This window comes from Podarcis filfolensis, assembly GCF_964270895.1.
Source record: "Podarcis filfolensis genome assembly, chromosome: 7".
NCBI lineage: Eukaryota > Metazoa > Chordata > Lepidosauria > Squamata > Lacertidae > Podarcis > Podarcis filfolensis.
In genome coordinates this window covers 34,285,769-34,308,980 of record NC_139603.1, presented here as the reverse complement: position 1 = coordinate 34,308,980, position 23,212 = coordinate 34,285,769, and the positions used below count along the sequence as shown (strand labels likewise).

General features: G+C 44.8%; 5 protein-coding genes across 9 annotated transcripts in view; 2 read left to right on the top strand and 3 right to left on the bottom strand.

Moving 5' to 3' along the window:
• Positions 1-2,956, bottom strand: part of GMNN (geminin DNA replication inhibitor) — a 32,519-nt gene extending 29,563 nt beyond the window's left edge. For both annotated transcript variants that reach the window (XM_083624096.1, XM_083624099.1), the window contains exon 1: positions 2,946-2,956. The gene's annotated coding sequence lies outside the window, so the exon portion shown is untranslated. The remainder of the gene's footprint in view (positions 1-2,945) is intronic.
• The window catches only part of NRSN1 (neurensin 1), a 201,028-nt gene that overhangs the window by 13,067 nt on the left and 164,749 nt on the right, over positions 1-23,212 (bottom strand). The gene's annotated exons all lie outside the window — the stretch shown is intronic.
• On the bottom strand, positions 709-4,699 carry ACOT13 (acyl-CoA thioesterase 13). Its single transcript, XM_083624127.1, has 3 exons — positions 4,559-4,699; positions 2,841-3,025; positions 709-1,908 (listed from the first exon to the last, which is right to left on the bottom strand). The coding sequence occupies exons 1-3, from the start codon at positions 4,640-4,642 to the stop codon at positions 1,755-1,757; spliced, it is 423 nt and encodes a 140-aa protein (XP_083480253.1). The 5' UTR covers positions 4,643-4,699; the 3' UTR covers positions 709-1,754.
• On the top strand, positions 5,145-11,264 carry TDP2 (tyrosyl-DNA phosphodiesterase 2; the record flags this gene model as incomplete). The annotated part of the gene is made up of 7 exons (XM_083623994.1): positions 5,145-5,351; positions 5,463-5,548; positions 7,390-7,563; positions 8,216-8,307; positions 9,076-9,194; positions 9,952-10,122; positions 10,644-11,264. The coding sequence occupies 7 exons, from the start codon at positions 5,145-5,147 to the stop codon at positions 10,923-10,925; spliced, it is 1,131 nt and encodes a 376-aa protein (XP_083480120.1). The 3' UTR covers positions 10,926-11,264.
• KIAA0319 overlaps positions 14,495-23,212 on the top strand; it is a 30,309-nt gene continuing 21,591 nt past the window's right edge. Inside the window, exons 1-3 of one of the 4 annotated variants that reach the window (XM_083623733.1) lie at positions 14,495-14,658; positions 14,763-14,920; positions 18,554-18,718. In XM_083623733.1, coding sequence (XP_083479859.1) covers positions 18,664-18,718 — 55 coding nt within the window. In that variant the 5' untranslated portion in view covers positions 14,495-14,658; positions 14,763-14,920; positions 18,554-18,663. Of the gene's footprint in view, positions 14,659-14,762; positions 15,022-18,553; positions 18,719-23,212 lie in introns of those variants that run through there. The other 3 variants (XM_083623732.1, XM_083623734.1, XM_083623735.1) reach the window with 3 other exon arrangements.

The following is a 23,212-nucleotide window of genomic DNA, read 5'->3' as shown; positions in this document are numbered from 1 at the left end:
TGCATACTTCCACTTCCACCTCAGATGGTCTCCAGAGCAATCCTAATAGACATAAGGGCCCATAAATTATAGCTTTGACATACATCAAAATAAGAATATAAAGGCATTCTGTGATATGCCTCCAAAGTAAGTTTTCAGAACTAGAAAACACCCACAACTTTTTCAGTTGTGAGAGCCCCTTTGTAGGCCAATAGTGCAATCCTACATATATCTGCTCAAAGGTAAGTTCCACTAAGTTCAATGGGGCCAAATCCTAGGTGAGTATAGGACTGTAAAGGTAAGGTAAAGGTAAAGGACCCCATGACAGTTAAGTCCAGTCAAAGGCAACTATGAGGTTGCAGCGCTCATCTCGCTTTCAGGCCAAGGGAGCTGGTATTTGCTTTCAGGTTGAGGGAGCAGCGCTTGTCCACAGTTGGTTTTCTGGGTCATGTGGCCAGCATGACTAAACTGCTACTGGCACATGGAGGACCGTGACAAGTGCCAGAGCGCAAGGAAACACCGTTTATCTGCAGCAGTACCTATTTATCTACTAGCACTGGCGTGCTTTCAAACTGCTAGGTTGGCAGGAGCTGGGACAGAGCAACGGGAGCTCACCCCATTGCGGGGATTCGAACCACCGACCTTCTGATCAGCAAGCCCAAGAGGCTCAGTGGTTTAGACCACAGGATCCTGTATTCTAAATCAACTGGGGGGCGGAATACACACAAGCAAGTTTACAAAACCAAGTTTATTGAAAACTGTTGAGTTGTCACCATACTGAACTTCCTTTTAGCACAGGGTTCATGCTTTAAATTCATTATTTTGGGAGGAAAAGTACCCTTTAAAGATCAATTCACTTTATACATTGTTCAATAATATCTACAAATTAACAGAGGAGAAAGTAGTAATTTATGCTTAGTTTGGCAATCATTCACCACTGAATTCAAAGTATGCACCGGTCAGTCCAAAGGCTTTGGCTGAAAAGAGCAACACAGAAGTCATCTGCAAACATTCTCAGCTGGACATATAGCCACCCATCTGCAAAGAGAAGGACTCCTTCAGTTTGCAGAAGGGACTGAGATTTCACAGAGACTTCTTGCTGGAGTAACCATGTGCACACAAGAGGCAATTTTCACCAATTCCTCCTTTCCTCCTGCAGCCCTTGGCACCACCTCTCATGCTGTTCTGGAGGCTTCCTCAGCCATTGAAAGCAGAATCCACCCCATCACCACTCCTTCTTTCAATGAAAACATCCTGGAGGCAGAGGCCTACCCCTGGGGACTCTGAACCCATCCCAACCCAAAAGCACCAGCATCAGAACCTCTTCCACAAATGGTTCCCAGGTTTCAGATGCTGGAATACTTGAGTTCAGACAGTTTTATCCATCTTTTCTTTTTATCTTTCTCTTCAGGGCTTCAGAAATCAAACCAGAATTAATCAGAGCAACACATTTTTTTTCCTGTCAACGACAAACTGTTGCTATTTACATTTGTATCCTGGCGCATGCACACACAGCATCCCTTCCAATCCCCAAGAGATGGCTTACAACAAAATACACATGGAATAATAAACATGAACTTGAACCATCACCTTAGTTTACATGAACATTAAGGAGGATTCAGGTAGTGATATTTCACCCCTAGTGGCTGTACCTAAGAAAGTGTTTTGTTCAGTTAATCCATTCTCATCTTTACTGTATTGCTTTGTTTGACTTACTTCCATAAAGTAATGCTACCCCATTCTTTTTCTTCTAGGCCCAAAGCTTCTTTCTGTGACTATCCCAGGTATTTGGTATGCCTCCCTTGGGCTATCAATTTCCCTGTCGCCTTGTTTCTTAAGTCCACATTGGCAAAGGCCAGTGTTCTTCCTTGCTTCAGAATCTCCGCAGTGATCTGGATTTCGTCTCCCATCTTAGCTGCTGACATGTAGCTTGAATTTGGAAAGGGGGGGGAGAGAGAGAAAGAATCCTTACATTTATGGTTCATCTCTCCTTCAAGGAGCTCAAGACAGCATATAGGGTTTGCTTCCCTCATTTTATCCTCACAACCACCCTGTGAGGTTCAAAACTTATCTGATAACCCACACCTCTACTTTTAACTACCATATTTTTTGCTCTATAGGACGCACTTTTTCCCCTCCAAAAATGAAGGGGAAATGTGTGTGCGTCCTATGGAGCGAATGCAGGCTTTCGCTGAAGCCTGGAGAGCGAGAGGGGTCGGTGCGCACCGACCCCTCTCGCTCACCAAGCTTCAGGCAGCTATCCGCAAGCCTTCGGAGCACAGCAGGAGTTCCCGCCGCGCTCTGAAGGCTTGCGGATAGCAGCCTGCAGCCCGGGGAGTGCAGCGCCAACTCCCACTGCGCTCCTCGGGCTTCAGGCAGCAATCCGCAAGCCTTCGGAGCGCGCCCCCAGCCCCACAAGCTCCGGGAGCGGCAGCAAGGCTGCACGCAACCTTGCCGCTGCTCCCGGACCTGTTCTGGGGGCTGGGGTCGGGGGAAGCTCAGGCTTCCCCCGCCCTAGCCCCGCGGCTAAAAACGAAGCCAAGACAGCGAGCAGGATCCATCCCGCTCGCTGTCTTGGCTTCTGCCAAAGCCGTGCGCAGCCTCTCCCAGCAGGAGAGGTTGCGCACGGCTAAAGAGGAAGCTAAGACAGCCAGCGGGATGGATCCCGCTCGCTGTCTTGGCTTCTTTGCTCTTTGGGGCTGGGGGGGGGGGATTTTTTTCTTCTTTATTTCTCCTCCTAAAAACTAGGTGCGCCCTATGGAGCGAAAAATACGGTAATATAAGCCACGTAAGTTGCAGACTCAAGGCCCAATTAAACGAAAGCGGGCACTGAAATAAATCTCGGATTTTGTCATACGTACGTAATATTCATATCCACACTGACCCCAGGTGCTGCTCTTTCGGTGTGCAGCAAAGCAGCGGTTGACACAACATCTACCAGAGTTGCTGTCAATCCTCCATGAAGAGTCCCGCCTCGGTTTGTGTGCTCCTCTTCCACTTTCATTTCACAGACAACTTTTCCAGGACTGGCAGAAAGAACTGTCATCTGGGAGCAGAGTGGGTGAGAGAAGAAAAGTCCCATTCCATTAAGCTTCAGTAGGTTTTCTACAGGATACTAAACTGAAATTAAATGCTTGCTTTTTAAAATCTAAAATGCACATATGTTGCCTTTTGGTCTCCAAAACAGCGAACAGTAGGAGAAAACAAGTGAAACCAGCAACAAAATAAGGTTGAAGTGTGCCGTTTTTTCCCTCAGGGTACCAACCATTCAGTGGTGCCCTTTTCAAGCATACTCCATTCTATTTCCCTCCTCAATGTTTTTCTGCTGTTTTTCACCCAATCCAAAGGTCAGCCAACATTCTGGACCCACTGAACTTGCTCAATCTTCCTACACACCAGAAACCTAAAGCACATGACCTGCCCCCAAGAATCATGGGAACTGCAGTTTACCACTACGCTTCCCAGCTCCCTTAAACTACTTTGCCCAGGATTCTGTGGGAAGGTCATATGCATTAAATGTGCTTTCAAACCTCTTCCAATTATTTCTTCCCTTTTTCAAAAAGTTTCAGGTTTCAGTAAGCATATGTTACAAATAGCGTTTATTTTTAATTTCCGCAATAAGCAGTTTGATTGGCTGAAACTGGCTGGGGCATTTAGGACCAGAGGCGTAGCAAGGTCAGGTGGTACCTGGTGTGAATTTTTTTTTGTCACCCCCCCCCCCACATTGCAATTTTAGGAAGGTTGCCCAGAGTTGCGCGAATCCAACCAATGATCACATAAAACCGTGTCAGTGCCGCGGGGCAGATTTGCGCTATCAGTGGTCAGATTTCCGTGATCAGTGGGCGGCACTGGCATCCCTGTGAAAATCCAACCGTCAATTGCATTAAACTGCCGGGGATGCAAGTGCCACCCGCCGGGGGGTGCCAGGCTGATTGTCGGGTGTATTTGCGCAATCAGTGGGCGGATTTTCATGATGACGATCGCATCAATCGCTGAAATATGCCTGCCCACCGGGCGTGCAAGTGCCATCACACTGATCCGCCCAGGGGGATTTTGTCAGCCCCCCTAGGCATGACACCCGGGGCGGACCACACCCTCTGCACCCCCCTTGAGACGCCCCTGTTTAGGACCAGGTGACCTTTAAACCAGTTTAATTTCTATGTAAACAATCTAGTTAGGACACACCCAATAGTCACAGAGCTTCTCTGAACTGAGTGAAGTAACATCTTTGGGAAGCCACCACATCACCCTGCCCCGCCCCCCAGTATATAAGTGAATGGTAGAGCCGGTAGTTTTGCAATCTAAAGCAGTATTACTGAGGACCTCGCTCAGGAACACTGTAAACCTACGTTTTTTCTTTTTTCCCAAATACTTTTTATTGCTTTTTTGTAACAACAACAAATAAAATAAATACTCTTACATTCAAAAATTGTAAACCTACGCTTTTTCAAGCGCCAATAGGCCCAGAGTGTTCACTCCCTGCACAACTTTGCTGCCCTATTCAAGGTGACCCTGGAAAATCAGTAACACATTACACACACAGGGTAGGGAACCTCAGCAAATCCCCTCCTGCTCTTACCTTATTCAGCACCCGATCAAATCCGGGAGACTCCAGAAGCATTTTCACCACCGCGCGGAGAGACTGGATCTTAAGGTGACTCATGATTCAAAGTTCCGACCTTCTCTTGAGCAAGGCGCTATAGCCAGGCTTCTCACTAATGCAGTCAAGTAGAGATCTCGGAGTTGCGGACAACACGACGCAATTGCAAAGATGCAGGATCCCTGAGCAGCAAATTGGCCCTTCGGAGCTCAGCGCCGGCCCTGGAGAACTGGAGGAACGTCTCTTGACAAGCCCCGCCTCCCTCGCTCGCTCCCAGCGTTCTAAAACTTGCTACTCCGCGTTCCATTCGTCGAATGTTCGCTGCCTTCGCCGAATCCCCGCCCACGGCTCCTACCCTTTCACCTTCCCAGCAATCGGTTCGGGCTGCTAAGCGGGCGGGCGAGCGCAATAGCTTCAAGTGTCTTGCCCGTGCCGCGCCTGCGCGACATTTGAGCTTCGAGGGGCGTGGATTTGCAGAAGCTGGAAAACCGGTGGTGGTCCTGAAAGAAAACAGGGAGCGCGAGCTTTGAAAAAAACAACCCAGCAAGAACTCACAAACAGGCAGATGGATGTGGGCAGCGTTGCTCAGGGGGTGGAGCAGGCGACCCCGGAGGAGAGGACGCCGGAGCAGCAGCTGCAGCCTTCCAAGGAGGAGGAAGAGAAGGAAGAAGAGAAGCGCAGGAAGCTCCTATGTTTGGAATTTGCCTCCATCAGCGGCAGCGATCTAGCCGTTGCTCAGTGCTACCTGGCAGAGAATGACTGGGATATGCAGGTATGCCCTCGCTTCTCGTTTTAAGCACGTGCTTTATAGATCCCGGCGCATGATCCTAGCACACAACCAAACTCTGCCTTTTGGGCCTTTGTTGTTTGTTTGTTTTTGCAGAGAGCGCTGAATTCTTATTTTGAGCCGCCTCTTGAGGAGCAACCTATGGACGCGATGCCAGAGCCTCTCCCGGTGGAGGGGACCCTGTAAGTCTCCTGCGCCTGTAACTCATCCCTCTCAAGAAGACCTCGGGGTTAAAAAATCGATTCCCGCTTGTGTACGGATGCATGGGGGCCATATTGGTGCAAATGGACGGTGGTGCTGTCAGGGCAGTTATGTCAGAGGGATTAAGATCCCCTCCCAGCCACGAGTTCACCGGGGAGACCATGGGCTAATCCCTATTCTCTTAGCCTAGCCCACCTCATTCTCTTTGGAAGAGCATCACCTGCCTGCTGCCTTTACTCTACAATAGTACAGGGTGAGTCCTTTAAAAGAGGCCCAGTGGATACAGAGTATAGTGGTACCTCGGGTTACAGAAGCTTCAGGTTACAGACTCTGCTAACCCAGAAATACTACCTTGGGTTAAGAACTTTGCTTCAGGATGAGAACACAAATCGTGCAGCGGTGGCGCAGCGGCAGTGGGAGGCCCCATTAGCTAAAGTGGTACCTCAGGTTAAGAACACTTTCAGGTTAAGAATGGACCTCCGGAACAAATTAAGTTCTTAACCTGAGGTACCACTGTACACATGTTCCACCAGGACTCTTTTAAAAGACTCACCCTGTATATGCCTCTGTAAGACATCCTAGTGGTATAATCATTAATATCTCTTGCACTTGGCTTGCCTGGCCCTGCCCACGGGAATGGTCGGTAGTGTAGTCAGATCTCTAAATAAGGTCCGGCTCCAGCAATTCTCCAGTTTTTAAGGCTTCCACAATGCCCATAAAGTAGCATTGTTTCAGGTCATTGTGGAAAACTTACATATTGGTTCCCTCTGAGACCTGCCATTTAAATTCCCTCCCATGCCCCAGAGTTCTGCCATACCAAGGGTGCCCTGGGGCATATTAGTGCTGTGTTTACATGGCTGATGCGCACTTGGAAAAAATGAAACTGAGTGGGAGAAAGGGGCAGGCTGCAGGGGTGGCCTCTGCTGCTAAGGTCCTATTCCAGATGGCAGTAACCTGTATCTGACCTACCCGGTATCGATTTGTACCTTCATAAACCGGCTCCACTATGTCAGGCTGAAACTAAAGCCATTTTCACAGCTGGCCAGCATCTCAGAATACCTTTCTTGAAAATATGAATGGGGAAGCAATCCCAAGTATGGGAAGCCAGAGTAATTTACATAATTAAGTGAAGCCGGCATAGAGTATTCCAGATCCAAAGTCCGCTCAGGACTTTGAACAAGCCTAAGACTGGCAGAAGGGAAATAAGTCTTTAATATAAAGTCTGATTTATGCAACTCTGTCATTCCCTTGGGTTGCCAAGTTGCTTGACTGAGCTGAACCAAGTTAGGATCCAGCATATGTGCCCCCTGCCAGGTCTTGCCCCCCCACCCCACCCCAGAGCGCTTATTTTTCAGGGCTGCTGTAAGTTCTGCTGGTTTTGGCTTGTCGTCAGCTGAGCTGGGATGGGACAGTTACACCAGCATATCTCTGACTGAGCTGGGGTTGATGACATGCCAGTTTAGCCCAACTGAACTGGGAATCTACTGGCTGAACTGGGGACCTGCCACATCCTAACTCTCTCATTCTGGTGGATCTAGGGTTAGGATTACACCCTTTGCCATTCTTCACCTTTGGTCCAATAACTCATTGCTGTTATTTCTATTGCATGCATTCTCTTGCTGCTGTGTAGTGGTTAAGAGTTATGCATGATATCTTAGTTTTGAGCTGGGTGTTTGTTTTATTATTACTGGTTTCATTAGGGCTTGGATAACACAGTTGTATTATACAGTGTTTATTATTTTATGATGGAAGCCAGCTTCAGAGTTTTACTTTTAAAGGTGGCTTATCAATATAATAAGTAACTTGTGTCTGTGTTTTCTAGCATTGACCTAACAGATGATTCGACTGCCGGTAAAGTTTCTGCTGCTGTTAAAGAGGCGGGTCTTAGCCCCAAAGAGGATGACAGCACATTTTCTTTAGTTACCTGGAATATAGATGGCCTGGATTTAAAAAACCTGCAAGATAGGGCACGAGGAGTTTGCTCCTATCTTGCTTTGTAAGTATCTATCACAGTGGTCCTATGGTACCTTTTAGAGTGTCAGCCTAATTAAAATCATTGGGATTTATTTCAAAGTAAGCAAGATTGGTATGCACTTTTTTAAAAATCAGAATATTTCTACTATGCCATTTTTTTTCTTTTACACTTATCTGAATTGTAGAGCTGCCAAGAATATGTAAGCCAGCCTTGCCCAGTCTTGTGCCTCTAGATTTTTTGGACTACATATCCCATCGGATGCAGCCAGCATGGTGGGATATGTAGGCCAAAGCATCTAGGGGCACCAGGTTAGAGGAGGCTGATTTAAGCATGCCAGCCTAGAAATACATAATTGATTTTAACCCCAGTAGGATCTGAATCTTCACGGCTACTCCTTTTGCATACAAACAGTTAAATCTCAAGAGACAGATCTCAGGTTCATTACACTTCCTTGTGTTGCTTGTGCATTTGATTCCATAACTATATTTTTGCACAACCCTATGCGTGTTTGCATTGCATTGCAGCCATAATGTTATGAAGCAAGGCCAGTTGTTGCTTTTTACAGTAATTAAATAAGTTAAGAAGACCACTGTAGGATCATTGTATACTAAACAGCTTATCTGTTACAGTATGTTGCTTTATGTTCCATTGCACATTCCGCTTTCTCATTTAGGTACAGTCCAGATGTGGTATTTCTACAGGAGGTTATTCCTCCAGTTTTATCCTATCTACAGAAGAGAGCCGTCAGTTACACAATTATTCCAGGTAAAATGAAGTTACAATAATTGCTATACATTTTTAGTGGGATAGCTGTGTTAGTCTGCTGCAGCAAGAACAATCAGGAGTCTTGTGGAACCTTAAAGATCTATGTATTATGGTATAAGCCTTCATGGACCACTTGATTGCAAAAACAGTAAAAACCTCGGTGGTTTGTTGCCATATTTCAAACAGGGAAAATCCAGACAGCTTTTTTTAGTTTTGTCCAAAGTTTTGCTTTTTTGGCAAATTTGGAAAAAGGGGGGCGGGTGTAGTTTTTGAGCGATTTTTAAGGAAAATCACTTAAACAACATTGCTGACATGGATTGTCATACATCCAGAATTTCCCAGATGTTTTCCACGATTTCCCCCTGGACCCTGCTTCTGACTGCACTGTTCTGGATATGTCCTGGAAAGTCCAGACATATGGCAACCTTAGATTTACATAACATAAAAATAACATAAACCACGGAGTTGTATATCTGAAAGTTGTTCTATCATTTCCAGGATGTCTGCCTACGCAACAGGATTTCCTCCGCCCCCCCCCAGGCCCCATCAAATCTGCTCTGAAGGGTTGGGGGAACCCTGAGAATAGATAAGGTGGGCAGGGAGAGAGTGTCCAGTTGCACAGGTGATAATCCGTGCACTAAGGATGACTTGATGGATACAACCCATATTTTAGTAGTCTGAACAAGGCCACTGTCTTTTATTATATGGGATTTCTGAAGGAGACATCATTGTTGTTGACCTTAACTTTTTCTGTGTTTCTCTCTTCAGGTAATACTGATGGTTATTTTACAGCCATAATGTTAAAAAAATCAAGAGTCAGAGTTTTAAAAGAAGAAATAACACCTTTCCCTACCACCTCCATGATGAGAAATTTATTGGCAGTACATGTAAGTGAGTTCTTGCACACCTAGTTTATGGGCTTTTTTTGTTTGTTTGTTTGTTCCATACATACTGCCCAGGCTTGTGCCCAGGCGAGGTCACTTTGGTGCTGCTAATGCAGCAAAAACAACATGGGAAACAGCAGTTATGAGTTACCATTCTCTGCAGCCACAGCAGGCACTGTGATTCTCCAGTGGTTTGACTTCACTCCTGGAAGTGCAGTCCATTGTCTCTTGAGACAGACGGATGCCATTAACTGCATAAATGCACCAGAAGCAAAGTAGCCTAAAGTCAATAAAGAAGTGCACTCTTCCCTCAGCCCATCATCTTAAAATGTCTCTATTGTGGATTAAAATTTGGCCCCGACAAAGCTATTAACTAACAGGTTAGTTGATTGTTAACTGTTGATTAAAGCAGTTATAGCCGCAGCCCTACCTGTTTGTCATCATGTTAGTCACAACAGTGACCCAGGCTAGGCACTGTACAGAAGAAACCAGAATTGGAAAGATCTATACAACGGTCCTTGTCATCTAGGAAAAGCTCCACCTTTATGTTGTCCAAAGATGGAGGACAACATACGGGAGAATTAACTGTTATTGTAAAGAAAGGTCTAGCTGCACTTAGCCCTGTGCAGAAAATGTAGTTTTATGCATCTTGTTCTTTCACGAGAAATTGCTGTAAAGAGTGGTGAAATCCTACTGCTGTAGCAGACTGTCGCATGCAGAAAATGTCGCTTTATGCTTTGTCTCTCGCTCTTCTTCATAGGCAACCATATCTGGCAATGACCTCTGCTTTATGACTTCACATCTGGAGAGCACTAAGGGGCATAGCGAAGAACGCTTGAATCAGTTGAAACGGGTGCTTGCCAAAATGACAGAGGCCCCAGAGTCCACTACTGTGATTTTTGGAGGAGATACAAATCTCCGAGACAAAGAGGTGAACTGGAGCAAAACTCCTTAGTTGTGTTGTGTTTATTTGTAACTCCTATCACTTACATGGGCTTTCCCCACCGCTGGTGACACAATTCCCCTTTGCCTATATATATATTTAAACACAGGTTTTATTAAGGATTTTCAAGAACATGCATACAGAAAAGAAGAAAACAAATCATTCAGCAATAATCAGCAGTTGTCTTGCAAAATATTGACAACAAAGTAGACCCGACTAGCAGTAAAGAGCAATGAATTAACTCAGCATAAAACTACACAAGATATCGCAGTTCCCTTGTACCAAGTGATTAAACAAAGCCAGGGTAGCTATTTATTTCAGATAACATGTTTCTGAATTAGAACAATGTTGCTAAGGAGCAGTGATGGTGCTTCACAACAAAATTGGTGGCTCTCCCAACAAACCATATAAGAAGTGACAAAATCAATCCATGGCTCATTTTTGAAAGCTGATTATTGGGAGTATATTTATAGTACACTATTAACGCTTTCTACTTTACTCCCCATCAGGTTGCTAAGCTTGGTGGTTTGCCTGACAACATTCTGGATGTTTGGGAATTCTTGGGCAAGCCAGAACATTGCCGCTACACGTGGGATACAAGCCAAAACACTAACTTGGATGCACGTTACAAGTGCAGATTGCGGTTTGATCGCCTCTTCCTCCGAGCTGCTTCTGCTGGCGGACAAATTGTTCCTAAGAGTTTGGATTTAATTGGGCTGGAAAAACTGGACTGCGGCAGATTTCCTAGCGATCACTGGGGTCTGCTTTGCAATTTTGATGTGGTACTATAAGGGGGGGGGATGACTTCCACGCTGTGTATGAAAGACACTCTTATAACCTTTCCTGTCCCCCCCCCCACATCCTACTGTATTTTAAACCAATTCTGGGATTGGTTCAAATTTATACGCTTCAGTGGTAATACGGTAATCCATGCGTTACTGGAATCCTTGCCCAGTGAAAGGGCGGGGAGAAGACTTTTAAATGTATACTCTTAAATTCATTCCAGTTTATAGGTACTCCAGGATATATTTCCCTTCCAAGTTTCAATTCCAGTGCAAAATAGATAAATGAAAATGCTAGCCATATAATACTGTTTCAGTCTTCAGTTGAATAAAGAATAATTCAACACACCTTTCCATAATCTTATATTGAACTCAATAAAGGTAGGCTTGAAGGATTTTTTTTAATTTAAACCACTGTTTTCAGGTAGCCAATTTGGAAAAATAGCCAATTGTTTTAAGGGGGGGAAGCGGGGAGCAACTAACTTTATCTATGGGCTGGTAATCCTAAGACAATTGTTACATTGCTGAAGTGTCATATCATTTCCTGTCTGTGAAGAAGGGGGGTGTTTTTTCAGGATGAGCAAGGCTTGAGTTAGAGATCGGCATTATGGGTACTCGATGATTCCCATGCACCAGTTGGAGTGCCCAAACCTTGGAGCCTTCTGATGCTGATTCCTGTCAACCTTTCCAAATTAGCAGGCAATGAGAGGAGGTATCTCCCCAACATATCTCATCCTCTCCCTTTGGGAGGCAGTATGGCTTAGGCCCAAAGAGAGAGACCACTGAATCAGCAGTGGTGAAGAGAACAAGGTGGAGTCCAATGGAAACATACTGGCAAAAAAGCTAGGACTGGCACTGATGGTAATGACTCTTAAAAGTCAGCAGTCCTAAAATAGATCCGATCATGTAATCAAATCAGGTAACAAAGGAATTGCCTCCTTACCAACATATTTTCTCCTGGAGCCCACAAAACACAAGGTAGTGATCATCTGTTGTTTTGAAGCCCCAACGGCAAGGTATGATTGCCCATGGGTAGGTAATTTGCAGTATTCCCTCTACACACTTGCAGTTTCCCTAAGTCACTGTGTGCTTACAGGGAATTCTGAATTCCTCCCACTTATGCATGTCAAAAATAGCCCTGCTACTGGATCTGTAGGCAGGATGTGATGACTGCAGAGTTGCTTATCTCAGCATGAGAAAGAGATGAGTCTCTCCGCAGGGCTGTCATGCAGAAGACTATTGTCTGTTTGTCCAGGAGGCAGAAGCAGGACCTGGTAAGGAAGCAGATTTCATAGGAACATCGGAAGCTTGTTGTCGTTTAGTTGTGCCCGACTCTTCATGACCCCATGGACTAGAGCACGCCAGGCACTCCTGTCTTCCACTGCCTCCTGCAGTTTAGTCAAACTCATGCTGGTAGCTTCGAGAACACTGTCCAACCATCTCGTCCTCTGTTGTCCCCTTCTACTTGTGTCCTCCATCTTTCCCAACATCAGGGTCTTTTCCAGGGAGTCTTCTCTTCTCATGAGGTGGCCAAAGTATTGGAGCCTCAGCTTCACGATCTGTCCTTCCAGTGAGCACTCAGGGCTGATTTCCTTAAGAATGGATAGGTTTGATCTTCTTGCAGTCCATGGGACTCTCAAGAGTCTCCTCCAGAACCATAATTCAAAAAGCATCAATTCTTCGGCGATCAGCCTTCTTTATGGTCCAGCTCTCAATTCCATACATCACTACTGGGAAGCTACCTTATACACTACATTGGAAGCTACCTTATACTAAATCAAACCATTGTTCAGTCTAGCTTGATATTATCTACACCAGAACCTTCGGGCCTTTGGATATTGCTGAACTACAACTCCCATAATTTCTCGCCATTAGCCTTGCTTGTTGGAGCTGGTGGGAGCTGTAAGTTCCAACTGGCAGTGTTTCTCAAAGGTGTTTAGGATTTGCATGCAAAGCAGATGCTCTGCTACTGAGCTAGGAGAAACTTCCTAATTATGAGAGCTGTTTGATAGTGGAGCTGGCCATCTCAGGAGGTTGTGGTGGAGCCTCCTTTGATGGGGGTATTTAAACAGAGGCTGGCCAGCCCTCCATTGAGGATGATATAGTTGCAGATTCCTGCACTGAGCAAAGCACTGAACCTCCAAAGTTCCAACACACCATTCTAGGATTCTATTTATCTGACAGCTAAGCCAGTGGTGTGAACTGCCCAGAGGACTTTGGGCATCAACTATTGTTCTAAATAAATACAGTGTTTATTTTTACTTTTAGCTGTGAGTTCACTGCAGCCAAGGTTGCTTCCACAATATCTCTGTTCTTTACAGATGGCATAATTCAGGCATAGGCAAACTCGGCCCTCCAGATGTTCTGGAACTACAACTCCCATCATCCCTAGCTAACAGGACCAGTGGTCAGGGATGATGGGAAGTGTAGTCCCAAAACATCTGGAGGGCCGAGTTTGCCTATGCCTGACATAATTCATTCATTTGGTTATTACATTCAGGCAGTGTCGCTGCCAAGATGTTGCATTTCATGTACACATTTGCAGCTTAAAACGCAGGGAGGCTGTTCCCACTCTCCACTGTGCTTCGTGACATTTGAGCACTGATGTACCTGCCAGGGATGTGCGCTACCTGTTTGGTTTCCCCATGCCTGCAGTCCTTCCCAAACTATTCCTAAAGCTGTCATCTGTGCAAGCGTGGAGGCTGTCTCAAATGATAACGGTAATAGTAATAATAATAATAATAGCCGGCAGGATCAGGCCAATGGCCCATCTAGTCAAGCATCCTGTTCTCACAGTGGCCACCCAGTGCATTGTGTGAAACCAATAGGCAGGACCCAAGCACATGAGCACTGTCTCCTTTAGTATTCAGAGAATTACTGCCTCCGACCATGAAGGCAGAGCACAGCCATGGTGGCAAGTAGTCATTGAATTTGCTCCATGAATTTATTCAATCCTCTTTCAAAGCCACCCAAGATGGTAGCCATTGCTCCCCACCCCCATGGGAGTGACTTCCATAGTTCAGGCGCTGTCTAACACACTTCAGCTTAATCACTGCTTATATCAAATTGGATATAAGCTTGCTTGAGGGAAAATGCACAAAACAGGAACATTTCTCAATAAACTACAGGATAGATAGGACTTGTGGCTAACATCAAACACCAGCAGTGGGAGTGCTTTGCTCCAGCGCTTCATGCTTGACCTTGCATGGTTTGTGGTGATTTTCCTGACGAAATTTCAAAGTTGTGTCAGACTTTTCAGTCTTTTCTCTAAAGTATGTTTTTTTAAAAAACACCACCACCTTGCTCTTCTGCAACTGGCCCGATGTCAAGGAATTAAACAACTGCATGACTTTTAGAAAACTTCTGAAGGCAGCCGCAGCCCTGTTTAGGGAAGTTTTTAATGTTTGATGTTTTATCGTGTTTTTAATATTCTATGGGGAGCCGCCCAGAGTGACTGGGGAAACCCACCCAAATGAGCGGGTTATAAATAATAAATTATTATTATTATTTTAGCCCCTTCTAAGGATGCATGAGGTGAGTTGGGTGGAGCTCAAGCATCGCCCCCTGGTGGCGGGGTTGCGATCCAGCTCCAGACCATGGATGGCGGATGCGCTTTAGTGGCTGGGAAGGAGGAAGGGAGACCGAGCGTTCGCTGTGCCTGTTTTTTTGTTTTGCTTTGGACAAGAGCATGAAGAAGACTTGCAGGCATCGATCGCCTAGGCTTTGTTAGCTTGGCCTAATAGTACGCACACCCACTTCCAATTTTTATTGCCCTTGGTTACAAAATAATAATAATAATAATAATAATAATAATAATAATAAATAAATAAATAAATCCTGCAACAGCTCCTGCTCCGTCCTGTAAATCTTCGGGAAGACGACGAGGAGGAGCAGTGAAGGATGCAGCCGTACCCTGCCGAAGCATCAGCTGCTGTCTCTGGCGCCGCCCGATCTCTCTCTCTTTCCTAGCCCCACCCCCTCCTCGCTTCGTCTCTAACCGCCAGGTAAGAAAATCTGAGCTCCCCGCCCGCTTCCATCGTAGGTCGGTGCTGGCGACTTTGTGTCGCATGCAAAGGGAAGCCCTCGCAAGCCGTTTCTGCTTTCAGTAAGTGGGGTGTGGTGGAAAAGGGGTGCGGGGTTGGTCCAGCAATCGCTGGAAGATGCATTCGATTTCTCGATTTTGCTCTGGCCCTGGGTTTTTGTCTTGCACACAGCCAGCCTCTGCTCCCAGCAAGGTGAGATCCCCGTAAGGATTTTGCAAAGGGGAAAGTCAAATATGTTTCATCTCTCTCTCTTTCCTCCCCCCCCCCCCGCTTTCCCCCGCTGCAACAAAAACAAAAAACCGTGGTCGTCTCCAGGGGAAATGCATTTCTTCCTTTTAGTGCCTAGCAAATTTGCAAAGAGGCTTTCTCTGCAGCTTCCTCGCCGTGACAGAGCGCTTGTGCATCCGTCACTGGGAAAAAACCCCTGAAGGTAGATGTAAATGCCTTTTGCATTCATCTTGCAACAAGGAGTCAGATGCATGTCTGCCGGGCTATGTTTTCACATCGCTGTGTGTGGGAACCTCTCCCCCGTCTGCTGCTGAGCAACTAGACGAAGTTGATGGAAAGAGCAGCAATGGCTGGTTGCATCAAGTGATGGGGGACATCTCATAAAAATATCTTCTGCAAGGCATAAAAGTGGCTTCTATAAAACAATCACTTGCATGTTCCAAGTTACTTACAACCTTTTGGCTAAGAGAAACCAGAGGCAAATGATTTTTGTTTGCTTGTATGGGATGTACTCATCCAATTTTGCACCAGATAAGACAAATGCTTCAAAATGTTTGTGAGAAGCACAGATCAGGGCGATAAGAATTCAGTACTGGCAATATCCCATTTAAAGATGAAACGGAATAGGATTGGGAGACAAATATAGCGAAACATAATGTGCATGTTTACTTGGGACAGCTGCATGCGCCGGTGACACTTAATGGACTGCTAGGACTACATGGTTCCCACAAGCAATACTTAATTTTTTTATTTTGTTTTGTATTGCTCATGTTTGAAATTGGAATGGCAAAAATAGATGCGCCTGGTGAAAATGTGTTTTCAATTTAAAATGGATCTTTTCCGGTGTCCATAACACACCCAACAGCTCTTGCAAGTGTTGCCCCCCAGAGACTACAAAGCACTGTTTTGCCTGAAGCAGGAGTTCCTATCCCTGCCGTCTGTACATATAGGTGGCCATGTTTATAAAGCAGGGAACATCTTTCTGTTAGCCTCCCAATGCCCCCTAAGCACCGGCAGGAACCATGGAACGCCTTGCAGTTCCTTCTTCACTTAAAAATTAAGAAGGTAATAACATCTGGTAGCAGATGTCCTTCCAATATCACTAGGTCCATCTAGGCCCAATAGCCAGCCTACAAATTTGGCGGGAGCATACCATAAAAGTAGGGGGGCAGTTTATTCTTATGTACACATTAATGTTTTACTTGTATTAATGAAGGCTATATTAATAATGATAATGATCATAATTGCTGGTACCTGCGCAGGCCCTGCAGCAGTGTCAGGCCAGGCTGGAGGTGAACTATTTCTAGGTGTGCCAGAACGCAAAAGGAAGATGTCCTGCTGACCTGACCTTCATTCTTTACCTCATTGTTCTTCACCGCCTTCCTTGGCAGTCTGTTTCACTGTTGAACAGCAAATGTTCTTCCTGACGTGGTTTCCAGGCTCCTTCTCATCCAGGCAGTGACTAGGCCCAAACCTGCTTAGCTTCAGCAAAGATGGTTGCATCAATGTGCCTTCAAACCACACCCTTGGTCTAGATTTTGTTGTGGTCCAGCATTGCTTAGGGTGAAATAAGCATAAATCTCCTTTAGATCAATGGAATTAAGGGGTAATTAAGCTTTCCCTGAATACAGAGATCTTTAAACCCCAGGAGTAGCTTTATAAGCTCTGGCTATTTCATATTGACAACTGTTAAGTGCTTTTCTCAAGAAGACACATGCGTAGCATGGTCATTAAGAGAGAATTGTCTTCGTGGCTTGGCAATTTCAAGTTGCTTTCACACACACACCCCTTAAGAAACATACATGGACTTTTATCAGGAAATAAGCAACCAGCGTAGATTTTCACTGTAATGTAGCTTTTGTAAATATGGAAAAGACTGGTTCCTGTTGTCCTCAGAAATAATGAGTTAAGATGGGATTTTACTATTTCTCCACACTTGGAACTTCTTGCTAAGTGTGTATCAGATTTGGAGTCAACTCCTCCGAAATGGGGCATAACATAAACATTCAAATAAATAAAAGTGCTACCAATGGATTTTGGCAATTTTTGTGTCTTGGGGCTCCTATTAATGGTGTCTGACCTTTGATCAGCTGTCCGTTACTACACAGATTAAGATACCCTTGGAAAGGCATTTAAAACTGGATGGCTTCAGAAGTGTAGGTTATTTCAAACCAGATCTATTTCTACTGGCCTTGTGTGTCACAATATAGCATAAATTTCCTTTTAATAATGGCATTTTAATACCTTGCCGGAGCAATTACACTGCTCATTGGCTCCTAGCATGATTGGTTCTTGAAACTGTATAACCTTTCAAAACCTCTCGTCTTTAGAGCTCCCTCGCTATTCAAGGCGACTTCAGCAATTGTTAACGCAGGCATTTGACTAGGCAGCTGTCATATCTGCTTAATTATTCAGTCTCAAAATGACCTTTTAAATGAAGCATCTCCCCACCCCCAGTTATTTAGCAACTGAGAATTTGGTGCATATCTTATCAGCATTTAGCTGAGTGGCTTGATGGCTGTTATTACCCCCTCCCCAAAATAAAAGCTATCAGGATTATTTGCTAGCTGTGCTTTCCGTCGTCATGCTTGCACATCACGATAAGCCAGAGTTGCTGGCTTTATCATGATTTATTCTGAAAGAGCAGCAAGCTTCTTCAAAAGAAGCAAACCAAGTTGGCTTCCCATGGTTCTGAACCTGAAATCATGGGGTTTCTCTTTAACCAACCACCATTGTCAGCCAGCCTAAATCATGGTAGGGAGTTGTTGTTGTTGCTGTTGTTGCTGTTAGTCTTACAAATCTTGGCTTGATAGGAACAGTGGTGGCTGGTAGGACAGAAGGAAGGGAGCCCAGCAGTAGGTGGCGCCAGAGCAAATGACAGTTGCAGCCAGCTAATATTCAGCTTCTACACAACCTCCTCCCTGCTGCGTTCTGCAAGGGCAATGGTGTCACTAAGGAGGAGGAGGAAGAAGATGGCAGACAGTTCTACTCCTGAACTAATATAAAGAAACTAGGGAAGTGGGGTGTATGTGTGGTGTGTTTGGCTCAGAACAGAATGAGGTTGGTGTGGCAGTGCTCCATTTGCCCAAATTGTCCATCTTCCCCTGGGTAGGGAACAACTAAGTAAGATCCCAGATTTGGATGCTGCATCAAGCCAAGTTAATTGTGGCTCCCTGGTTTCTTTCTCTCATTCCCAACAGGGGAGGAAGAGAGTACGGGTTGTACAGTAAACCATGGCTAGGCAGCAATTTTTCCTAGCCTTTTCTGTTTTTTTGTCACTGCAACGAGGTAATGTTTGCACACTATTATTTGCTTGCTAATTAATGTTCATCACAACATGTGTCCCTCCCCTTTGCTCCCCTGCAGGCTCCCAGCTGGATATTGGACAGAACTGGCAGAAACGAAGGGGTTTTTTTAATGCAAAGTCTTTCAATTGCTCCCTGAAACTGAGGTTGATCTTGCCTGTTGAAGGAAGAATGGCTCTTGCGCTAGAACTAGGAGCCCTGTGCTTACTCTTGGGAATTCTAACAGGTAAGGCAAGACTCTTCGTACTCATGCTGTATAAATATAATAAACCATTATTTTGCTTTTGAGGCCAGGAGAGAGAATAAAGGTCTGCACACAACCCAGGTTCTCCACTGTGCACAGAACCTCAAAATAATTTCTGACTTGCAAAAGACTCCCAAATGGCTTATGAAGATTGTGATAGCAGTAATAGAAGTATCTTAGTGTCTTAGCACCAGCTGGAGAGTCTAAATGGATGTGCACCGTACAGTATAGACAGGTCACAGTTGCTTGAGCAGTTCAGTCCATACCTCACAGTAAACCGTGGTCTGAACCAAGGGTCATTGCTTGTTTTGCTCCCAACAAACATTTGGTAAGCCAAGAAAACCGCTTGGAGATTTTTTGTACAATCAATCATTATTTAAATTTTATGAAATGAATAAATTAATAAGAACAAATATTTGCTTCACATCATTGCTCGTTTGTGGCCAAACAACCCATGGCTCCGTGGTTCAGACACAGCATTATGTCAAAGGTTGTGGTTTTCTGCTCTCACTCACTTGTGCAGAGGAGTGAAGCATTCATAGCAAACCATTAACTTTGGTTTACCATGATTGTGTTCATGCTATCATTGTAAACACTAAGCTGCCTGAATTTCTATTTCTTTTAAACCCTTTACAGACCTTTTGTGCAGATTGCTTTTGAGGTTTTCCCTTTTTCAGAGCTTTATTTTTATTTGACTCGTTTTTTTCCTTGCTCTCGTTTTGCCTCCCCTCAACTGCTAAATCTCCATCTAGAAACAGTGCTCTACTCTTCCTGAAGCAAATGATTTCCCCCTCCCCTCCAAAGGCTTGCCGTGTTTCAGAGAAGAGGAGGCGGCTGGGCACATCAGTAACATGAAAGTAACCCAGAGATAGAATTAAATCCTATTTATTATGTACAGGAGCTTAAAACCACATATAGCTTAACACTGGAGCCTTGAATGAATTTCTGACTTTTGCTTGGTGAAAGATTTTCATAAGCCCTGCCAAATGTTGCCATAGTTAGTTAAGCCTTTTTCAGTATGTGGTTAAAAAAATTCTTACCTCGCCCACACCAGGGGTATAAATCTGTGAGTGATGATCGCGGCTAGTTCAAACTGATCTACAATTGTATGATTTTATGAGTAAGTGGTTTAGGATTAAAAGTATGTTTGTTCATACATTGGGAGTATGGGGTGTTAGGGGAGGGGTAGCACCTCTTATGATGGACGCGGGTAGCGCTGTGGTCTAAACCACAGAGCCTAGGGCTTGCTGATCAGAAGGTCGGAGGTTCGTATCCCCGCGACGGGGTGAGCTCCCGTTGCTCGGTCCCACCTCCTGCCCACCTAGCAGTTCAAAAGTACATCAAAGTGCAAGTAGATAAATAGGTACCACTCTGGCGAGAAGGTAAACGGCGTTTCCGTGCGCTGCTCTGGTTCACCAGAAGCACCTTAGTCATGCTGGCCACATGACCTGGAAGCTGTCTGTGGACAAACGCCAGCTTCCTTGGCCTATAGAGCGAGATGAGCGTGCAACCCCAGAGTCATCCGCGACTGGACCTAACAGTCAGGGGTACCTTTACCTTTTAGCACCTCTTATGGGGTACCACTTCAGCAGGGCTTGTCGCCTGGGCAGCCCAGGGCCTCCACACACACTGCCTAGGCTTGCCCCCCCCCCCCGGGAGATCACTTTGGTGCTGTTAACTTCACCCACCCCGGAGGTGCACTGAAATCTTCAGTATGTTGCTGACGTTTTCCTTTGTGATTGTGGGCCTGTGAACCCTTCCAACACCTCTCATACTCTGGGAGCTGCTAACTAGACTTGCAATGTTGATGTTGTGAGTGCTCAGTTAAAGTGTTCCTTAGTTTTCTGCCTCCATTCAGTAATCCATTTATTTTATTTTAAATTTATGTGTTTTATTTCTAATACTGTGTCATCTATGTCAGTGATCATCAGCAATTTTCCACCATCAGTTAGTCCTCGACCATTCCCTGGGCTCCATGAAAATTGTTTCTTACACTTGTGTTAGAAAGGCTGTCATTTCACATTTATATAGTTGCTGCAACTTCACGGACCGAATAATGTAGCTTGACAATGCAATTCTATACGCACCTAGTCAGAAGTAAACCCTGCTGAGTTTATTGGGGCTTGCACCATAAAGTGTACATAGAATTTCAGCCTTGACCACTGAAGTAAAGGCACAGGAAGGTCTAGATTTAAAATTTCAGCCAAGTTACAGAACGCTGTCATTACACTGTGAGAATTTTTCTGACGCCTTCGCTTTAGCTGCAATCCTATTACATGCTTACCTCTGAGTAAGCCTCACTGAATTCAGTAGGGTTCACTTTTTGAGTAGACATAGTTTGCCCTGTTACTTTTGTTTGTCATGTGTCTTCTATACTGTTTCCCCTGGGTTTTTTTTAAATGGTTTTTATTTTTTCTAGTGTAGGACATGCTGAGGCCATTTGGTGATAGGGCAAGATATAAATACCTTAGATAAATAATACCGAACAGATTGTCCATGCTTTCCATACCGTCTGTAAAGCTGAAGCCAATTTGACTCACATTGTTGTTAAGGGAATAAACTGGTGCCTGTGTCCTGTTTCTGACATCTTGCTTTCATCCAGTTGTCTCCACCCACAAGGCCTAGAAAACTGCCATTTAAAGGTAATTACAGCTGAGACCTAGATAGATGCATTAAAGTTCATAGTAACAGAGCCAAGCCCAATTCGTATTTTGGATAGAGAGGCCACTTGTATGTGGCTCAAAAAGATTTGGTGGAAGACACTTTTTAATAGATATCTGTTCACTTGCTGCACACGTATTGAAAAGGGCGAAGGCTGTGTCAGATGTTCTGCTGACTCACTGACAATGAAATTAAAGTGACTGTGTAAAAATCATGGCTTTTGCCGTTATGTTTTTATTTTAAGACCGGGATATTAGAGATGCCCCTCTTGCTTGGCTACCCACTATGGAGGCAGGATGAAGGGCTTGATGGATCTTTAGTCTGATTTGACAGGTCTCTTGTTACATTCACCATTAAGAAACTAATGGGATGAACTTAGCTAGGAGGTGGAGAATGTTTTTAAAAAAATAAATAAATAACAATAATGTAAATAGATAGATAGATATAGATAGATAGATAGATAGATAGGATAAGTGAATTTGACAGCGTGAGTTTTGGCTTCTAAATGACCAGCAAACGTATAAGTCGTATATGGATTACACCACCATTTCTGCAAGCCAGTTTACACCATGTTGTTCATACAGTTAAACTTACGCTGTCCCTCCCAAGAATACAGCAGAGTCAGAGATGATATGCTGAAGTGGCTTGTGCAGTGCTCAGCTCCCTGCTTCGTTACAGTCCTTATTCATACAGTTTTGCATCTTTATCCTTTGCATTATCCATCCACTCACTTCAGACTTCCACTGTTTTCGGTTTGAACTACTGTCCCATCTGCATGCATGCAGGAGCAGCATGGGCGTAGCCAGGATTTTTATTGGAGGGGGCAGGACTTTTGTTAAGGGGGCCAGAACCGATGTGATTGGTCAGTTAGTTAAGTATTTCTGTTGTTTTACTTGATCTAAGGGGGGCAGCTGCCCCTCCCTGACCCCCTTGTCTACGCCTATGATGAACAGGGTGAAATCCACCTCCTTGCTTGTGACAGGGGTGGGTTTATGTGTGTGAGTATGAAAATAACCACATCTGCAAGCCATACCTGCAAGGCCAACTGTGAGAGTTTATCCCCTCATAATCCTCACCTGGCTGGGAACGTTAGCAGTGATTGGCTGGAAAGGACCTTCCAATGGGACCCATCTGTGTGGTTTTTCATTGAGTTCCTTCATGCCCATGTGGCGTGGGATTGCAACATAAAATGCTGTAGGCGCATTTTGGCAAGGCTTGAGATGCCTCATGCGACTTGATTCTGAGGAAGAGCTCAGCAGCAAAAATAACAACTGACAAAGTATAATTGGGGGGAACAGACTGGGGGGGGGAATCAAGGTCTTAAAACACCATCGCCACATCATTTACTGTTAATTAGTCATTTGTGTACTGTCTGAATTGGTTCTTCAGCAGGATCCCAGAAATACAGTAGTTTGCTGAAAGCAGAGGATGGCTCTTTCCCTTGTAGAAGTGCCTAACCCTGATTCTCTGCCAACCAGATGCTCTCTTTTTCAGTGACTCAGCAGGCTGCATTGCCTAGTAAGCTTCTTTGTGTGCTACCCCTATTTCGGTGGCAGCTTAAAAAAAAAAAAGACCTTTCATTGTACCTCTCTCCAAAATAAGTGAGATGGATGCAGTGATATGTCACTTCAAAAAATAGGGGGAGCAGGCTCTAGTTGGAAAACCATCTTTTGCTCTCTGCTGGACAAGAGCTGTGATTTATTCCCCCCCCCCCTTTCTTAGGCTAGTTTGGAAGGAAGGTGCAGTCAAAGAAGGGATCTGATTCTTGTTACTTTTAATTGAGTTTTTAATTATTTGAGTGACGATTCAAGTGAT

Excerpts from the sequence above, each read along its gene's own strand:
- ACOT13 (XM_083624127.1), bottom strand. The coding sequence starts at position 4,642 with ATGAGTCACCTTAAGATCCAGTCTCTCCGCGCGGTGGTGAAAATGCTT. Across the intron at positions 3,026-4,558 it reads TTGATCGGGTGCTGAATAAG|ATGACAGTTCTTTCTGCCAG; the intron begins GTAAGAGCAGGA and ends CTCTGCTCCCAG. Across the intron at positions 1,909-2,840 it reads AGTGTGGATATGAATATTAC|CTACATGTCAGCAGCTAAGA; the intron begins GTACGTATGACA and ends TCCAAATTCAAG.